The sequence below is a fragment of the Teleopsis dalmanni genome, chromosome 2 (genome assembly GCF_002237135.1).
Source record: "Teleopsis dalmanni isolate 2A chromosome 2, ASM223713v2, whole genome shotgun sequence".
Classification (NCBI taxonomy): Eukaryota; Metazoa; Arthropoda; class Insecta; order Diptera; family Diopsidae; genus Teleopsis; species Teleopsis dalmanni.
The window spans coordinates 152,871,409-152,890,720 of NC_051847.1; the positions used below are offsets into that span (position 1 = coordinate 152,871,409).

At 27.0% G+C, this 19,312-nt stretch overlaps 2 protein-coding genes across 2 annotated transcripts; both read right to left on the minus strand.

Moving 5' to 3' along the window:
- Positions 1-1,961: 1,961 nt before the first annotated feature.
- Positions 1,962-5,265, minus strand: LOC119679965 (beta-catenin-like protein 1). Its single transcript, XM_038092566.1, has 5 exons — positions 5,155-5,265; positions 4,562-5,093; positions 3,639-4,504; positions 2,216-2,411; positions 1,962-2,145 (listed from the first exon to the last, which is right to left on the minus strand). The coding sequence occupies exons 1-5, from the start codon at positions 5,182-5,184 to the stop codon at positions 2,057-2,059; spliced, it is 1,713 nt and encodes a 570-aa protein (XP_037948494.1). The 5' UTR covers positions 5,185-5,265; the 3' UTR covers positions 1,962-2,056.
- Positions 5,266-6,626: 1,361 nt separating this feature from the next.
- Positions 6,627-17,603, minus strand: LOC119679967. The gene is made up of 3 exons (XM_038092571.1): positions 17,149-17,603; positions 13,407-13,560; positions 6,627-7,183 (listed from the first exon to the last, which is right to left on the minus strand). Exons 1-3 carry the CDS (start codon positions 17,295-17,297, stop codon positions 6,821-6,823), a joined length of 666 nt encoding a protein of 221 aa, XP_037948499.1. The 5' UTR covers positions 17,298-17,603; the 3' UTR covers positions 6,627-6,820.
- Positions 17,604-19,312: the final 1,709 nt, after the last annotated feature.

Below are 19,312 nucleotides of genomic sequence, written 5' to 3' on the forward strand. Positions count from 1 at the left end.
TACATGCCATATGGTCTTCAAAATAAATCTACAGAGATTCCTTAAGTCTACTTTCATTATTATTATCTTTGAGACCATTTAAGAAATGAGCTCTAAGATAAAGTTGTGTAATGTCTGGACAAAGATAAAGAAAATAATAAAAGACATTTATATTATCTTCATAGCGACAACTTCTATAGAAAAAGTAATGACTTGAAATAGTACTAAAGTTGCTTCCACTTTATAGAGCGTTTTTTTTGGAAATAAAAAAATACTTTGGAGAGAAAAGCAGAATATGTAATAGAATATTTTTAGATTCTGAATAGATTAAACCAAAAAACAATAATTCAAGTGATAACTGGTCACAGTCTTTTAAATAAGACTAAAGTACGGTCGAACCTATCAGAAACCAATAATTACATACTATGCATGGAAAGCATGAAATCGTTCTTACATATCCTTGGGGAAGGCTTTGTATTTGAATAATAAAAAAAAGAATTTTTTACAAAGAATTACAGTCACGAATCAGAGTGGTCAAAAATCGATGTAGAAAAGATCAAATCTTTAGCTATAGATCAAATCTTGCACTATAGATCAAATCTTGAACTATAGATCAAATCAGGAACTATAGATCAAATTTTTAGCTGAAGATCAAATATTTAGTTTTATATTAAATCTTCAGCTGAATATCAAATCTGTAGTTGAAAATCAAATCTTTAGCTGAAGATCAAATCTCTAGTTGAAGATCAAATCTCTAACTGAAAATCAAATCTCTAGTTGAAGATCAAATCTTTTCTAGTTATAGCTGAAGTGGGACATTTTTCAATAACTAAACATGGTACTAGTGGAAACAATGTCACAGACAGCTAATATTCAAGTCCTTCTAACTATGATTGTAATAAAAATAATAACAAATGCCAATTTCAGTAGATAAGTGAATTTAAAAATTGACAGCTGCTAAGTGGGATATGCATTTATTATTCATAGCTATGCCTATGATTCATTGCCAGTCATAGTCAAAATAAATATAAAATGTAATTAAATTATTATATACTAAAAATAAAAAAGAACAAACTATAATATTGATTGCTATTACGAACGATAGTCATTTTACTAATATTATGGGGAATACTGGTTATCACAACAGACCTAATACATCGCGATCTACTTTTGTCTCATATAATAGAAGAACTCGTGAACTATTCATTACATATATAATAAATTCAAACAAGTACTCGATTTGAACATATAGGGTATCAGAGAACCAAGTACAACTTGAATATCCACACTATAAAAAATTGAAAGTCATATTTAAAAATTTACAAAAAATTTTATTTTATACGAATGTTCTACAAATGAGTATAGGAAAGCTTTGTAAGTAAATAAAGATTTACTCTATGATTACATATAATCTACACCTATATGATCAAAGAGCTGTTCATTAGTAAGAGCTTTAAATCTACCCATAGTAAATATGTTGCTGTTTCCTTTCTTCTTTGTCATTATTACAGCTTCACGTCAGCTATTGGCACTGTCCCTGTTCGGCGCAGCAAGATATGCTGATCATCTGTGTAGATAAGAACTCCAGTAATTAGGCACATCCACACTTATAACCATTATTTGATTCATTATGTAACATCAACACTAACAGTTTATGGATGTTCTCTTTAACTCGAAAAAGCAAAGAAAATAGATGCCGATGACAATCCGTCCGATGTTACGTTGTAAGAACTTTAAAGAATATTAACTGATTTTTAGACCGAATACCGCATCCCGCATAATATTTTTGATTCGTTTACTAAAATTAATCGGCAGAATTTAAACTGATACACTCATAAACAGATATCTCTCCTGTGTAATACATGTAAAGTATGTATTTATAAATACGGTAGAGTTTATTAAAGCCTTTGTCATATATATATCTCTTCTTTCTAAAAATAGTATTAATAATTTCAGACATTTAAAAAACATTTCAATAATGTAATAATATATTTGTTTATTTTGTTAATTTATTTGATTGTTTACATCGGTTTAGTTAAATTAAAAAAAATTGACGTTTAATATCTTAACAACAGATTTAAAAACGATCTATTAACGATTGTATATATGTCTGTTGACTTGCTTTCCACTCGGCATCACCATCATCACCCATATGCCCAATATATTCTAAAGAAAATTAAAAAAATCAAATTAATTAATTTTGGTATTTTTTTTTTAAATAAATATTGATGCGTACCTCTCATAATGCTACGTATGGTCTTCATAGAAGCGCCACGTAGATTCAAAATTTGTAATACCCGCTGTTTGACAGTTTCTGAAGAGGCGCTTGCCTCTAAAATAATGTAATCAATTCGCTCTAAGGTAAATAAACCACAAGTTAAGCGTTTGACGTATTTAGCATCTTCTATATCACCTTCATCAGCTTCAGGATCCTATAAATATATTTTAGTTTTAAAAAGTATAAGTAATATTTATAAAATTTCTTAGACCCCTTTTTTTGCAAAATTTTGGTTTTGTAAAAATTTATTGTTATTAGAAAAGAATATTGTAAACTGTAACCTTTAAGATTAATTGGTGCATTGCTAGAGAGAGTATACTTAGATAACCTAGAATACTTATATAATTTAGTTAATCTGTAGAAAAAAATTTGAGGTATCTAGGTTAATATCTATTTTTACAGGACACTGGTCCATAGGACGGCATGGAGCTAGACTCGGCCTACCCTGTGGTACCTCTTGTAGTGCGTGTCTACCAGCTCTTGACAAAATGACACCAGAACACCTGATGTGTCTATGTCCAGGTTTGGCCAGAACAGAACTAAGTTTTTAGGGGCCCATTTCTTCAATTCACTTGACGATATCTCCAGCATTAGCATTAGCCAGATTCTTGCCTTTGTTATTGCCTCTGGCTGGTTCTAGTTTGACCTTCTACCTACTATCCACTATTACGAGGTTTTTGTGGATTCAAAACGGCTTTTGGCTAATTGAAAAGGACTCGTCCTCCCTCTACCTTAACTAACTAACTATATAATTTAGACAATAAATTAAGGCTGCCGACAAATCTAATTGTCCGTCAATTGATTCAATAAAATTAAAATGAAGGGTTGTTGGTATTGTTGTTGTTGTATCCCGCTGGGACCTGAACCACACACTTTTGGTAGGTGTCGAACGGCACTTAGTCGACGAGTGGCTTCGCGACGTAGACCCGACCGTTCTTGAAAGCAATGAAGGGTACTAGATTTCTTTCCTGACAATCGCAGGGCATAAGCACATAAAGTGAAATTTCACCAAAATGTATTTCAGTAACCAATTTATCTATCGATATGTCTATTTTTCTATATTTAAGTAATATAGAATAATAGAATAAACTGCATCGGAGGATAAGAACAGTAACTACCATTAATTATAATTCCACTATTACTGGGAACTGTAACTGTACTAAGAAATTACTCTTGGTGGCAATATATTGTAAATATAGAAATTAATCTCTATATGTTTAAGTTTTTTTTATGTACTCGTTTTCACTAACTGCACAATGAACCGGGTTATACTGTTACTATTAATACTTTGTTTTCATAAAAAACGCATTTTCGCAATGCTTTTTTCTAGAGAATTAATTTTGCTCTTACTATACTAAAAAAGAATATAGTGGCCACTTACAGTATGCTGATCAATTTCTCTATCAGCTGACTCCATCTTTTCCAAATACTTCAAATGCAATTCCAACAAACGATCAACCTTTTCATGATCATTCTCTGTGAATTTAGAAAGAAGACGTTGACGTTGTGCACCCTTACAGTTCCTTAGCATTGAGGCGATAATTGAGCAAACATATTCTTCATGTTCATCAGACGATAATAAACGTTTTTTGTTGCGCTTTGGTGTTTTCATGAAAAGCGGAAAAATTGTGCGCAAACCCAAAATATCAACAAATTTATTACAATTTTCACGTCCATCTGGTCCCATCATAGCAAAATCTAGTACTCTTAATGAACCATTACGCGACATTTTCTTTTCACGCAACATTAAATTCATCAATTGCAATCCTTCACCTTTCAAAAAACGTTCACGATTTTCCTTAGCCAAAAGTGCTGAACACAAACAATTAAATAAATTTTCCATATATTCTTGTTCTTCGTTACTTGATGGATCATGACGCTTGTAGCTAGCCAATTGCTGCAACAAGACGTCAATACCTTCAAGTGATCCTAGCAAGAGGCGATTTTCTTCATAATTTTGTATGAGTATGGAAATCACTTCACTACAAAACAATTTATTTGGATTGAATGGAGCTTTTTGTTTAATTCTCTTAAGTAACCAGGCTAGTAAACCTTGTTGAGCAGCTTCTTTGACAATTTCAGGTCTCATTTCTGCTAAATTTTCAATTATTGATAAAGAATTGTGCACACCATCGGATTCCTCCTTTATTTCCTCATTAAGTCTATCTAAATTTTGTACGAGCAATGCGCAGAGTTGTTGTCTACGCAGAGCCTCAATAAGTGCTTCTGCACCTTCCTCACTCTCACCTAAAAAAAAATCTCCTTTAATTGAATTTCTAAATAACATTTATATATTTTTATTACCTAGTATATCCATATCAGTAACTTCTTGTAAAAGATCAACTATGGCCACTGCTATATCAGTATTTGGATGTGCAAGCAATTCCAAAAGACTAGAAACACCATGTAATTCCACAAGTAACGGATAAAGATCCGGCACAATAGCAATTCCTCTTAGTTCTTGAATAACCATATGCAAATCTACTTCCGATTCCATAAACTTCTCTGGATTGTCTGGATACTTAATACGCATTTCTTGATTCTTTAAATTACGCTTTTCGAATAGTAGAATTAATTTCTTTAAACCAACTTCATCCAAAACTTCACCATCTACTTCTTCGCTTTCAACGTATTTTAATATATTCATACGATCTTCTTCAGTAAGTTCAGGATTCAACAGCGATAAATCACCCGGTACACGATCCACTGCTTGTGGTTTAACGAAGTCAGCTGCCTCCTTAGCTTGAGCAATGCGTTTCATACGCTTTTCACGTTTTGTCGGCACTTCTGGTGGGTCATCGTCCTCTTCGTTGGGACGTTTTGGTGTAGATTCAGGCTTTTCGTAAAAAGCGATGCGTATTATTAATTATAAAAAATAAAATTAAAAAGTAACTTACTTTAAAAGATAAAAGTTCACCAATATCCATTTTTTTAATTTACGGGATAAGAGCAAACAAAATCTGCGTATTTGTTGACAACTTCACAGAAAACAAAGTCTAAAATGTCATTTAAATTTTTGACAGCTGTTTTTAAGTTAGTGTTGCAGAATATGTTCCCACTGGAACATAAAGTAATCGGTATTTGTGATTTGTGATTTGTGATAGTGAAATAAGTACTCTATTGACAAAATTGAAGACATATATTAATGCATATATATATTATATGATATAACATATATATAATATATCAATATATTAATATTCTGTTAGTTAAAATATACAGAAGAGATCAAAAGAAGAAAAACTTTGAGAAGACATGATATACTCTCAATTGTTGGCAAATCAGTAAAATTTATTAAAAAAAGATAGGGTGAAAAAAAATATTTACATATTTACATAAAAGATAAAACTCGTTTGCTTTGCAATTGCTGAAAATATCCCTATGACCGGGACCCAAGGTTAGGAAAATATTGAACTGCATCGACATCTTATTTAGAGATGTGTAGCAGTCAAAGACTGTCCTAGATGTACACTGGACTGAACTCAAGAACTTTAAAGCAGCTTGACTGTCCCATAGTATGTATATAGTCCTATCAAGTATATCATCTACTTCTAGACAAGCTATAGCTTCCCTAATTACGATCAAGTCTGCCTGAAAACCACTACAATGATCGAAAAGCCTATAATAAGAGGATATATTCAGCCTTGAGGAGAAAACATCACTTTCTACGCCATTCCTAGTTTTTGAACGGTCGGTATAAATGGTAAAACACTTTCCCACGGAAGGGATCCCTGACCTCCTTAAAGTGATGTAAACAACTATTTCATTAAGAAAATATGAAATAATAATGGAATAATGAACCCATTAAAGGTTATGTATCTGAACATTATCTGCATCAATGGCTCAGATAATATGTTCAGATAAATTCGTATATCGGATGTCTTTTAATTTACATATCTTTTTTGATAAAGTGTTTTTTCACAAAACAATTAATTTTTAACATACCAAATAATAGGATATTACTTATGGGATAGCACTTTAATGACTATTCACTATTTTTTTACTGGTATGGTCTATTTTTCTGTAAGGAAATTGTGCATTTTTTTGTGTATTTTCTTGTTCTTCTGTTTTTATTTTATTTCCTAAATTCTATTATACTTACCAAACTATATAGATATCTCTGCGCTTATAATCGTTTTACACAACTTTTAAACCAACGCAATTAACTCGATAAATATGCAGCAATTAATGTCACTTTTAATATAAAATCCATACAAAAATATGCTAATGAGGTTTCATAATTGTATGTTTACACACATAAATATTAAACAATTAAAAAGCATCAATTATTATTTACATAAATTTTTTTTATTATTTAAATCATAAATTAATACAAAAAATAATTAAACTAAATTATGAGTGTGGACAGTTTAGAGATTTGTTCACAATCGAACGAAGAGTACAAATGTTCGTAAATTTTGAGAGTTAAAAGTGAAGTTTCGAAAATTTTTTATTAAAAAAAAATTAAATATGAAATTTTTGGTTTTGTCTTAAATAACTTTTTGAGTTAATGAACATTTATATTTGTTTATGTGTGAGTTCTTATATTGGTATTAGACCAATCTAAATGCGTAAGTTGGGATTTGTATAGCGGACATACTTCAAGAGGGCATCATTTTCTTCGCAGACGAATGATTTCTTATGATGGCAGGCAACATCATGCCAGTTGACGCCATCATTGTAGAATTGATTCAGTAATGCTAAACAGTTCTCGGGTGCACCATTTTGCTTGTATTCACGGTTATCAGGTTGTGGTAGACCGATACCACCGGTAGGTGACCAATCACCTTGTGAACGTTCAGTTGTGGGTGCAAGCTTTTGGAGTGTAGCTGTCCAGAACCAACCATTGATGTTTGTGGGTTGCAAGTCGGGACGTTCACAGCCCTTGAAATCGCAGAGACGACCACTTGTCCAAATGTATTTCACCTGCAATTGAATAAAATGAGCAATTGTTAATTTAACTAAAGAAAATTTTCCTAAGTATAATTCCATGTAATACCTTAAAGGTTAATGTACAGTTTGAAAATATATTTTGTTTGAAAATATATTCAAATATTTATGATTAATGACATTTTAATTATCTGATGATATATGTAGTTGATATCCGTGGTTTGTTGACTTTTTTATAGTTTTTCATTTAACTTAAGTTTAAGTTTTCTTTAGTGCCAACGGATGTCACTCCAAACCTAACCTAACACTTAATTTTAATTACTTTCTTTTTTATAGTACCAAGTTTATGAACCCAACATTCGAGTATACCTATTACTCATAATGTGATGAAAGTTCAATTTTTTATGGTTTTTCGAAATATCCGTTGAACCCGCACAATTGAAAATGAGTTTTTAAAAAGTGTAGATAAGTGTATTTGAATTCCAAACAGTTTTCGCCTCATAACCATGTCCATGAACTGAATAAGTCATTAACCAAACAATAAAGGTACGAGAAAAAATGCGTTGACACCAATATTTTCCCGGCAGCATTGTCGGCATAGAGTTTCGGATATCCAAAACTTCATACAAAGAGAAAAATCAAGTAGAAATTTTTATTTATTTTACATGCATAAAAATTGTTGAACACCTCAAACGACACCAATTTTCTACGTACTCAGTAACAATGCATAAAAGACAAATAAAATCGACAATAGCCGTAAAAACGACAATACGTGGTTAATACGTGGCTTTGTTTAGACATTAAATAGTAATAAATAAACAAAGTTTAGCGATGGGCTCAGCGTTGTTTAGCAAAAAAATTATTCGAAATTAAAGACATAAGTTTGTAAATAAGTTGTGTACATACATAAGAGACTCATGTACATTACAGCGGAATTAGTTCCTCAAAAAAACTGTGATTACCGCTGCCTTAACCAATGTCATGACATATTATCACCTACAGCAACACACCTCAATTGCAGTGGTTTGACGACGTTTGTTGAAGCCTATTACGCATGTTTTGACTTTCTCTTCATGGCCATAAACAATCAATGTTTTTATGGAATATCGTATTTGGATAATTTAAAATTTCTTAATTTATGTTTTGGATCGCTAAATATCTTTCCAATCTTTTGCAGTTGGTATCTAAATTTCTATCTTAATATATATAAGAGAGTACATAATTTTGTTTTCTAATTATATTAATCATCGCTTCTCTAAGCCAGGGACTTACAGTCCAAACCAATTGTATATGGACTATAAACTTCTTTTTAAAAATATTCAAATATTTTCTAAGACCATTGATGGTGAGTACTTGGTAATACTCGAAATAGCATTGTATGGTCAAGCGAATTTCAATAAATTAACTAATTCTTTGTTGTTGTCTGTTCATTTCTATTTGAACCCTTCTAACTTTTAAATACTTTCTTTTCGTCATAAGATGCGTCACTCTTCCTTAAAAAGTTAACATGATATTTTTATAAGTTGATAATCTTTAATTTAAAATAGTTGTCTTCACTGTACTGTTCAAATCTTCAGACCTAATATTTTGAAAGGGTTGGGAGCTATGTGACCGCTTTACTGCATCCTTTGACGTTACGGAAAAAAAAAGAGAGGAAAATGTCAATGGATTCTCATAAAAACGCTGAGAAGAATGATGATAACTTTGCCAAACACACACTGCAGTTAAGTCCTCTCTAATAAGCAGAGGACACATATAATCAAGTACTGTTTAATAAATGCTGAGATGAAATAACTTTATTTAAGATGGAACAAAGTTAAAACTCTAGCCAAAATTGTGTAAGTTGGCGGAGAGGAGTCGGTATGTTCCAATAAGGATTTATAGTGCGACCAATCAGCGTTTGAAAAAAAATCATAGGTATTCGGTTGCTGGAAGTGTTTTTTTTTCGGATAAGTTTTCGGATCAAAACAACGAACAGCTGATGAAAATATGCTCAGCAGTTAACAGAAAATCAAAATAAATTATTTGCAAAATTTTCTACGCAAAAGCAACGGTTGTTGGCTTGATAGCAATAAATGTTATGTTTTTTTAATACTTATTTAAACAAATTTCACTTACATTTTCAATAAAAGTTCTTCCCCTAACTTTTACAACTCCGAAAGCACAATTACTAGCAAGTTGGCAACATTGTTAATTGTTGGCTTCGTTTAGCGGGCTAGACTGAGTTGCTTTAATGAACACTTTCTTTAAATAGTATTTACGTAATTAAAACGAGTGATTTAATAATTTGTTTTGATGTAATACGCTTGGAAGAATAATGAAATCGACTCAACATGACTAACAGAAGATCGTGTTTGAATTGGGATCTAATTTGGATCAGAAGTGATTAGCAGAACACATCTGTATAATTCTACAGAAATAGGTATAAATTTTGCTAGCTGTTTACATTAAAACTAATCCTATCACTTTCAATTGAAACTTACTTAAATAAAATCTAAATATTTTTATGACACGTCGCCGATTATTCGAGCAAACCTAGTTTATAATGCATTTTAGTAAATAAAGCCATTTTGAATAACTTCCATTACGCCATATATCCATATAGCCTAGTATTTGATATATCGAAGTTTGAAGTTGGAAATATTTACATAAAAATCTCTCTCTCTCTCTCTCATTAACACTAAGTAGACGCGAATTTACACTGACTTTTAGGTTTTTTTAAATAATAATCCGCTACTGTTGCAGATGCATCTTCGATTAATATCTCGAACAGATCCGCTATGTTCAATTAAATTTTATGCTTTCCTTTGCGGCTGTTTTCGAAAATCTTCTTTGCAAAATCTCTTTACGATTTACAAAATATTGCATAATCTTCCACTGCACACAGATCATTTAATACGTAATTCCGCAACTGCAGTTGGAAACTTGCTATACAAATTTTACGGTTTTCATCTTAAATTTTCGTCTTCATTTAATTTTTATTTCAATTTTTTCAATTTTTTCGATTTTTTCGATTTTTTGGTGTCTGCCAATGCAACAATGCAAAATTTTATTTTGTACGGAAAATAATATATAATAAAGCGGTAATAAGCGCTCTGTGTTTGCTTACTGGAAACTTGTCAGGCGAGGAGGCAAACAACATGCAATTCATGATGCAATTCTGGTGGAACCCAACATGCAACCGATTCGATACACCAAAAAAACAAAAAAGAAAATATGCATTGAGCAGATGAAATTCACATTGAACTTAATCAAGGAGTTTTGTTGAGGTTGCACTTCTGCGGCTGATGCATGCTTAATGACGGAAATCTCGACTCTTCAAATCACCCAACTGAGTGATTTTCTTTTTTTTTTAATTTTTTTTATAATCTTTTATAATTTTTTTAATTTTTTTCTTGACTTTGTTAAGTTTTAAATTACAACACGATATGCTCTTACACGTTTTTAGATAATTCGATACTGTTTCAGTTGAAGTCATTTGGTATAGGGTTTTAAAGGTGAGGAGCCAAGCACGGTGTCACTTTCACTCTTGTTTCAATTGGCTTAAAGTAGTAAATTACAGACGTGGGAATTTGGAAATTGATAGGAAGTGAGAAATGGACAACAGGTAGCCACTGAGGTGCTATAGCATCTACATATACGTGTTATTCAAAGATATTAAAATAATCCTCACATAAGAAGCATTTAAATGAAATATTACAAATATGCTAACTACATTAATTTGATGATTATAAGAAATAAAAATTAATACTACGAGTACAGTTGAATGAAGTTAATGCTATTCATTAATTTGCAAATTAACATACTAAATAATAGATTTATTACTTTTGATAAACCAGCATAAAGGTTTGTTATCTGGTGACCTATTAAATTTTTATAGCAGTTTATAGCTGTTTCAGGTGTATAAAAATTAATTTTAACTTAAATTTAAAAAAATTTATTTGCACTTTGACATTTATTAACATATAAATTTTATGTAATTTAAATGCTAATTAAATGAAAACAAATTAATTGCAATAAAGATGCAAAATTAAAAAAAAAAATTTTAATGAAGTATAATTTTTGCAAATAAATTGAAAAGTAATTTTATTAATATATTTACTTAAATTAACATATTTATTTAATGTACGTACTGTGCTTAAAAACAATAAATTTCAATACAAATTCAACCCAATAAAAAGTCCGTCAATATAAATTTTTAGCTTAAATCTCTAAACTTTTTTTTCAACTTTTTACACTGTAAGTCCACAATTCGAAATAATATATACAAATTTTGACATAGTAACACAAATGTGCAGGCAATTAATTAAAATTGAATACCGAGAAGCTGAAATATGTATTTCAAAAATCATACACTAATTATGCAGCTGATTGAGTATTTGATAAATTGTTCGCAAACAAAAAATTATTCAATAGAAAGTGACATAATCCCCATTCAGATACTCAACAACAACTGCCGATTTAATGACCAAAAAAGAGAAAAAAATTAACGGAAGAAATCTCTATAAATAAAAGTAGATGGAAAAAGAAAAAAAAGCTAATGTTTTCGATTTTAGAAAAATTAATGAATGAAATCTTTTGTGCTTGTGATCATTTTTGTTTGAGTTTCTGTGTAAAATGATACCAAATATGACGATTTCTTACTCTAATGAATAATATAAATACAAATTAAATACTTTACAAAAAAATTTGTAAAGTGTTAATTTTTAACGGTTTTCACTTTCATATATTTGGTGTTGTTAAGCATTTATGGCATTATTAATTGGTAGAAGTGTGAAGAATTTTTATGCTAACGAAAAAATTTATGTATATCATTTTTGGCAAGTTTGTTGCTTAAGTCTTCTGTTCGAATATTTACTTGCGAGAGAAATGTATATTAATTTATTTCCTTTATATTATTAATCATTTTTTTAAACAGTTTGTTATATTATTGAGGTAAGGCCATTTTATTAGGAAACAATAATTGATTTTCAATTAATTTTAATTAATTTTAAAATAAAATTAATTGAATTCTTGTGCCTTGATTAAAAGAGAACAGCGTTAATATAAAATAGTAATATATTTTATAAATGTATAGTTTATTTATAATATCTACATATATAAGTATATAATAAGTTACAAGATAATAAGGTATATATATAAGTTACATGAAATAAATAAAAAGATATATTCGAATCAAATATATTAATAATTTAGGCTCCTGCAATGGACTAGCAAACCCAATCCTAATTGAGCACATATAATCGCTTGTTATGACAGAATCTTAATTAATTATGCACCTGATGATGTGGAGAACAACAACAAACAAAATGTCAATGTCAACAAAATTTTATGTTATTCTTTCTTATGTATAGAACCTAATCTAAGAACGAAACACGAAGAGTCATGCTATTGTCACTTCACGATACGCACAAGCAAGACCATATATTTTTAATATAAGTTGTAATTTAACGTCAGTTAAGATGGAAGTGACTATTATATTTAATAGAAACTAGCATATTTGGTTAATTTCACAGCAAATTAACAAAACTTCAGAAAAATGTGCGCACATAGAAGTCCAGTACGGGTTTGGGTTAATTGGTTAATGAACGCTGACTCTGAGCTTTAAATATGACAGGGTACGAGTTCAATTCCTGGTACTTACAGTCTCAAAAATTTTTTTTAAGAATAATTAAATATAAGAGTATTTGGCAATACTCGAAACAGCTGTACGGTCAGCCGAAAATTCAATTAATTGAAATAATATAAAAATAATTTTATTGTTGTAGTTCACTACTTTTCAAAAGCTCTCCATAAAACTATCTATTCGATTGAGATGTAGCTAAGTTCTGATTTTTATATTGTAAAATACTGAGACTTAACTGCTTGACTGATTATGATTATAATTACTATTAAAATGCATATATGTTAACAATGAACAATGAGATCTTTAATGTTAACATATTATTATGCTAAAAAATCTTCAATTCTAACGCAGGTAGAGACTTAGGATATTTATATGCTTTTACTATATATACGTAGATACATTGATATTTTAAGCATTGGTTAAAAGTGTATGTTGTGCATTAATTAAAATGATTTTTGGATAAGTCTAAACTTAAATTCTTCAACTTCATGTCTTTAATGCATGCATATTAAATAAATTCTTTTATTAGTCTAAATGTTAGTATATGTTATGTAGTTTACCATGTTATAATCTTTTTTGGCTATAATTATTCTCTTAAAATGTTTAATTTTATTTGTAAATTTTTGAACTTACATTTTCAGTGACCACACGTTGTTTAATCCATTCATTTTCTAGACTAGTTTCCAATGAAACTGAGTCCATACAACGTCTGCGGCAGTAGTTTCTTGCACTCAACCAATCTTCTTCAACTCCCTTAAGGTTAGGGTCACGCCATGAGAAGAAGTAACTAAAATATGTTATAAAATAAATTAAATTTAATATAAAATTGAAATAAAAATAAATGAAAAGAAGTAGAGAACTTTTAATTTATCTTGACTATAATGATCGTTGTGATTCATTCAGCACTGCTCTTATCTATATATTTTATTTACCTCAAATATATAAACGTTTTAAAGAGTTATTAGTTTTCCTGAGCAATTAGCGATAATAAAAAATTAGTTTTAGTTTGAAAAATTCATTAATTGAAATTTGGAAATAAAATTTAGCTTTCCATATTTTAAGATGATATTTTTATTAAAAATGTTAGTTATTTTAATAATTATTGTTCTGAAGACAAATAAAAACAAAACGCAAAAAAATAATAAAAAGTATATATTTTTTAATTTCTCAGTATAACTTCTTTGGTTTAAGACTAAACATCTAAATAATAAATTATATTTATTAAGATATTAATAAATAATTTGGATAAGTAATTTTTTTAATATTAAATAAATCTGTATTATATTTGTGCAATTATAATTAATAATCTCAATTATTAAAAATGGCTAAAAGTTAAAAAAATTTGCAATTGATTTATTAGGTGTATATTATTTTTTTAAGTTTTTTTTATATTATTTTTCAATTAAATTTATTGTATGCATAATCTTATGAATAAATAATAATATTTTTAAAATAAATATACATACAAAGTTAAAATGTTAATAACATATACATACAAAATGTTAATATATAATTTCTAAGGACAGATATATGCGAATCATACAGTTATAGTCAACTTTCATAGTAAATATAAAAAATGTAGAGGTTTTATATTTAAAAGAAAAAATATAGATATATTGAAAAATATACAATATATTAAAATATTAAATATTGAAAATCTCTGCATTATATTCGTAAAGTATTTTTTATATTTCCTAAAGCATAAAGATTTTTTTTAAGAAAAATAAAAATACTTATTACTTAGATATTTTTATGATATCTCAACTATAGCTAAAAAGAATGTTTACGTTTATTTATATTTCTATTTGTAAATATAATATAATTAATTTAATATTTTATCTACAAAAAAAATAAAAAAAAATTGTATAGGTTTTATATCTAAAGAATGGAACTTTATCTAAATAGTATCCATTTAGATAATTATTCTATGGTTTATCTATGGTTTAAGAAATTTTCTTATTTGATTATATTTAAAAAAAGGTGCTAAAGTAAAATTTGTTCCAAAAATTTGCAATCAAAAAGCCAAAAAATTATGGAAAAAACTTTATTATTGAAACCTGACTCCCACACGAATGTAAAAGTTATAGATTCTTATTTGGAAAATATGATTCAAATGCCATTTTTAAAAATTTTCAAAGTTTTTTATATTTTATCAATACATCAAGTTCATAACACGTAAAGAATAATTTATAATCAAGCCTTATTTGTATCACGTATCCATATTTTACTTTGAATCACTACCGTGAGCACCCACACTCAAAGAAATTATAATATATAAATTTAAAAACCTTCTAAAGAAATGTTTAAAGTAGCTCTTTTAATAGACCCATAGTAGCAAACTATTTCTGATATTTACTAAGCCCCTTCTTAGAATCATTAAATAAATTGCTTCCAGGTTGATGACAAATACTAATCATAACATAAATTATTTTTAAAATATTTATATTTTTTAAGATAATTTCACTTAGAAAGTATCACACTTATATTATGACATATTACATATATCGCAGATCAGAAGTCGTTATAAAACTCGAGGTAATAGAGTCTTATTCTTTCTAAAATACTTTAATATATCACAGAAGGTCTTTTATATAGCTTTCTTTGATATAAATAAACTTTTTCTAGGCTAATAGTAAATGCTATTAAATTAAATAAATATTTTAAATAAAATTAAACTTGATTACGGAATAAGTTTAAATATAGAATAAACTTAAAAAATATGCATAATAAAGTGTAATATTATTTTAATGCATTTACATTTATTATTTTATATACATATACTATTTTCCTTATAGTTTATATACTTTCGATATTATATTAAAAATTTGGAAATTATTTTTAATAATTTATAAAAATATATAAATAAAATTTGTAAATTAATAAAAAATACGTAAATGTTAAAAATGTAAATAAATTAAATTTTTTTAAGTAAATTTAGTTATTTAGTATTCATATTTTATTCAAATGAAAATGTCGTAAATAATTCTTTAGTTACTAGTTATTATTCATATTAATTATAAATAAATCTAATAAAAATAATTTATTTTCATTTTTAAAATTTTGTATCTTTTTTATTCAGCTTTTATATACTTTTTAGATCACTTTTTTCTTAACTTTTATTATATTAAAAAAAATATTACGAAAACTGGTAAAAAAAATACATTTAAACAACTAATATATATATGGGTTGATAGCAATGTATATAAAAATATTAATTTTATTTGTAATTAAAAAGCAGAAAATAATAAATTAGTACATATGTATATATATAATAATAGAAAATATTAGAATAGAATAGAATATTATGGAATATTTTTTTATTATACATTTTATATTTTTATTATTTTATAAGAAAATAAATTTTAAATATTATAATAAAAAAAAATTTAAATATTATATTTAAATATATTTAAATATAAAACTTTATATTAATATAATAATAATAATATAATAATAATAATATAATAATAATATAATATAATAATTGATAATGTTTTTAAATAATAAAATGTAAATAAACAATTGTTATGAAAATAAGAATATTCAATATAAAAATTATTTTTATATTACAATATGTTGAAGACTATAATGTTTAGATAAAACTGAAAACTTGAAATAACATTGCAAAAAAAAAACTTTTTGTATATTGCATTTTTTTATAAATATATTTCAAAATAACAAACAGAAACTTTAATATTTATATATGGTATATTTGTATATATTACATTAAATATTAAATAAATAAAATATAAATAATAATATAAAAACTATTTTTATATTACAATATGTAGAAAAATATATTGTTTAAATAAAATTGAAAAAGTAAAATAATATTAAATAAAAAATTTTTTGTATTCTGCATTTTTTTTATAAAAAACAGAAACTTAAATATTTATTTACATTCGTTTGTATTATGTTAAATATAATTAATATTGTCAATAATATATGTAATAGTAGAAAAAAATATTTTACAATTATACCTCTCATTTAAAATATTAAATACCAAATAATTTCTTTAAATATAAATCTACACTTATTTTTTTTTCAAACTAATAAATTATTTTAACTTCAAGAAAAATAGACTCTTGAGAAAATTATTAAGCTTTGCAGAATACAATATACAATTATTTATAATACAACAATATATATATAATATTATTTAATAAATATAATATATATATATATATATATAATATATTAATTTTTAATTCATATGAAACTAATAAAATTGCAGTTTTTCTCAAAACCTTTAGTAATCTTATAAGAACCCTTAGAGAAAGTATTTTTTATAGAATTTTGGAATAGACTTTGTAAACTCTTTAAAACGATTTATTTGTTAAATATATTAAATAAACAGACAGTTCACATTACTCACCCTTTGCCATCGGGTGTCTTCTCGTGTATAATCCTTTGTGCACACAGTTGTGGATTTGGTGGATCCAATACACGCCCATTTGAGAACTGTGCCAAGCCAGCGCTTAGAACACTGAATAAACAAACACTTGCCAACACAAAGGCTTTCATTTTGCTTAGTAATAGTTTTATTTGCACTTTTCGGTAGAAATTATTTAGTTTGAATTTTGAATTAATGTGTTAAACACTTTCGTTTTCGTTTAGTTTAAAAGTAATTCACACAGCACACTTTTCGTCACCGCCTTGCCAACGTCTCAACGCAACGACCGAAATTATTGAAATGACATGGAATTTTTTATGCCACCCCGCTTTATATATGCAGCGACTCAAAGTCAAGTTGAGCGCGTTTAAGAAATTTCAATTTGTTTGGCTTATGCGATTGAGTCAAAGTTTGAGTTAATTTTACTTTTTTTTTTGTTTAAATTTATTTATTTATTTTTTTTTTGTTGTCAGATACAATGCAGTTTTTTACGCTTTTTAAAATAATATTTTTTATTTTTATTATTTTTTTTTTTAATTTACAAAAATAAAATATGTACAACGCACTTTGGTGCTGCGTCTACGTGCTTTAGTATTTCGCATTTGGTTTGCTGGTTTAATGATTTTTTTATTATTTTTTTTAGTTAATCAATATTAATATTAAATTCATAAATTCACAAAACAAATACATGAGAAGAAGCCATCTTATTGAAATGTACTTACTTACCGTATAAGCCCAGAAAGGAAAACCCCATTAATCCCATTAATTTTGGCATACTTGCGTTTTTTTTCCTGCTGCACAGCTTTTAAACTGCTTTTTTTTTTAATTTTTTCATATAATACTACACATTACATACCATTTTAAAACTGTTTAATTAAGTCAGGAATACTTTAAACCATTTTATTTTATTTTATTTATTTTTTTTTTGATATCCAAAAGAGTTAAGTAATTATGATGAAAAATATTGTTTAAGCCGGAAGATTTTCCTGAAGTGATTTTTGTTTGGCAAATACTCGCATCTTCAGATTTGCCGTATTCGGATTTAGTTTTTAAATTTTCAATGTGGTTTACTTTGCTTTTGTTTTATTATTAATTTTTTTTTTTTGCATATATTATATTGTTACTATAGATACTCTTTTCTTTTTTTACTACCTTTTAAGTATATTGTCACTTCGCAGCTGCATTCCGCGGCAGTTATCTTGCATTTAGTGATGTAATTTTTAATATTTACTAAAGCCTTTAGTGTTTACTTTTCATTTATATTTTCAAGCAATTTCGAAATCATTTATGCAATTTTATTATTTATTAATTAAATATTAAAATAATAAAATATTATTGTTGCGATTTACTATAGTTTAAATTAAGAACTTAATTTCTTCCGTCAAAACGGACATTGGAAAACAATTGAACACAATAAATATTAATATTAATATTTATTAATATTAATAATAATAATATTAATATTTATTAATATTAATAATAATAATATTAATATTTATTAATATTAATAATAATAATATTAATATTTATTAATATTAATATTAATATTTATTGTGTTCAATTGATTTTTAATGTCCGTTTTGACGGAAGAAATTAAGTTCTTAATTTAAACTATTGTAAATCGCAACGATAAAATTTTATTATTTTAATAAATATTAATATTAATATTTATATTAATATTTATTGAATTACAAATATTTTATACAATTTAATATAAATTAATTATGTATGAGTTAAAAACATATGGAGTTTAAAATATCTACAAAATTGTTAACAAATTTGTGTTTATTGGCATCGGCGAACTTCCTGCAATTTTTTTAAGGATCGCCAAAAGCCTAACTAGATAAGCGAATATGAAAATTTATTAGCTAGAAGGGCACGAGATATAATAAAAATTTTTAAATAATTTATAGAAATAACAACCAAATTTTATAGATAATTCCTACGATTATCAGTGATCTTGGGAAATATTATTTGTTGGACTACAAGTGCCAGGCTTAGAAATCATGCATGTCAAATTAGAAACGATGACTAATCGTGTTTTTCCCCAAGTAGCTAAGGCTGAACAAACTTTTGATGTTAATTTATTGTTTAAAATAGTTCATAATATTTATATTTTTATACAAAATTCTCTTTCCTATTCCAT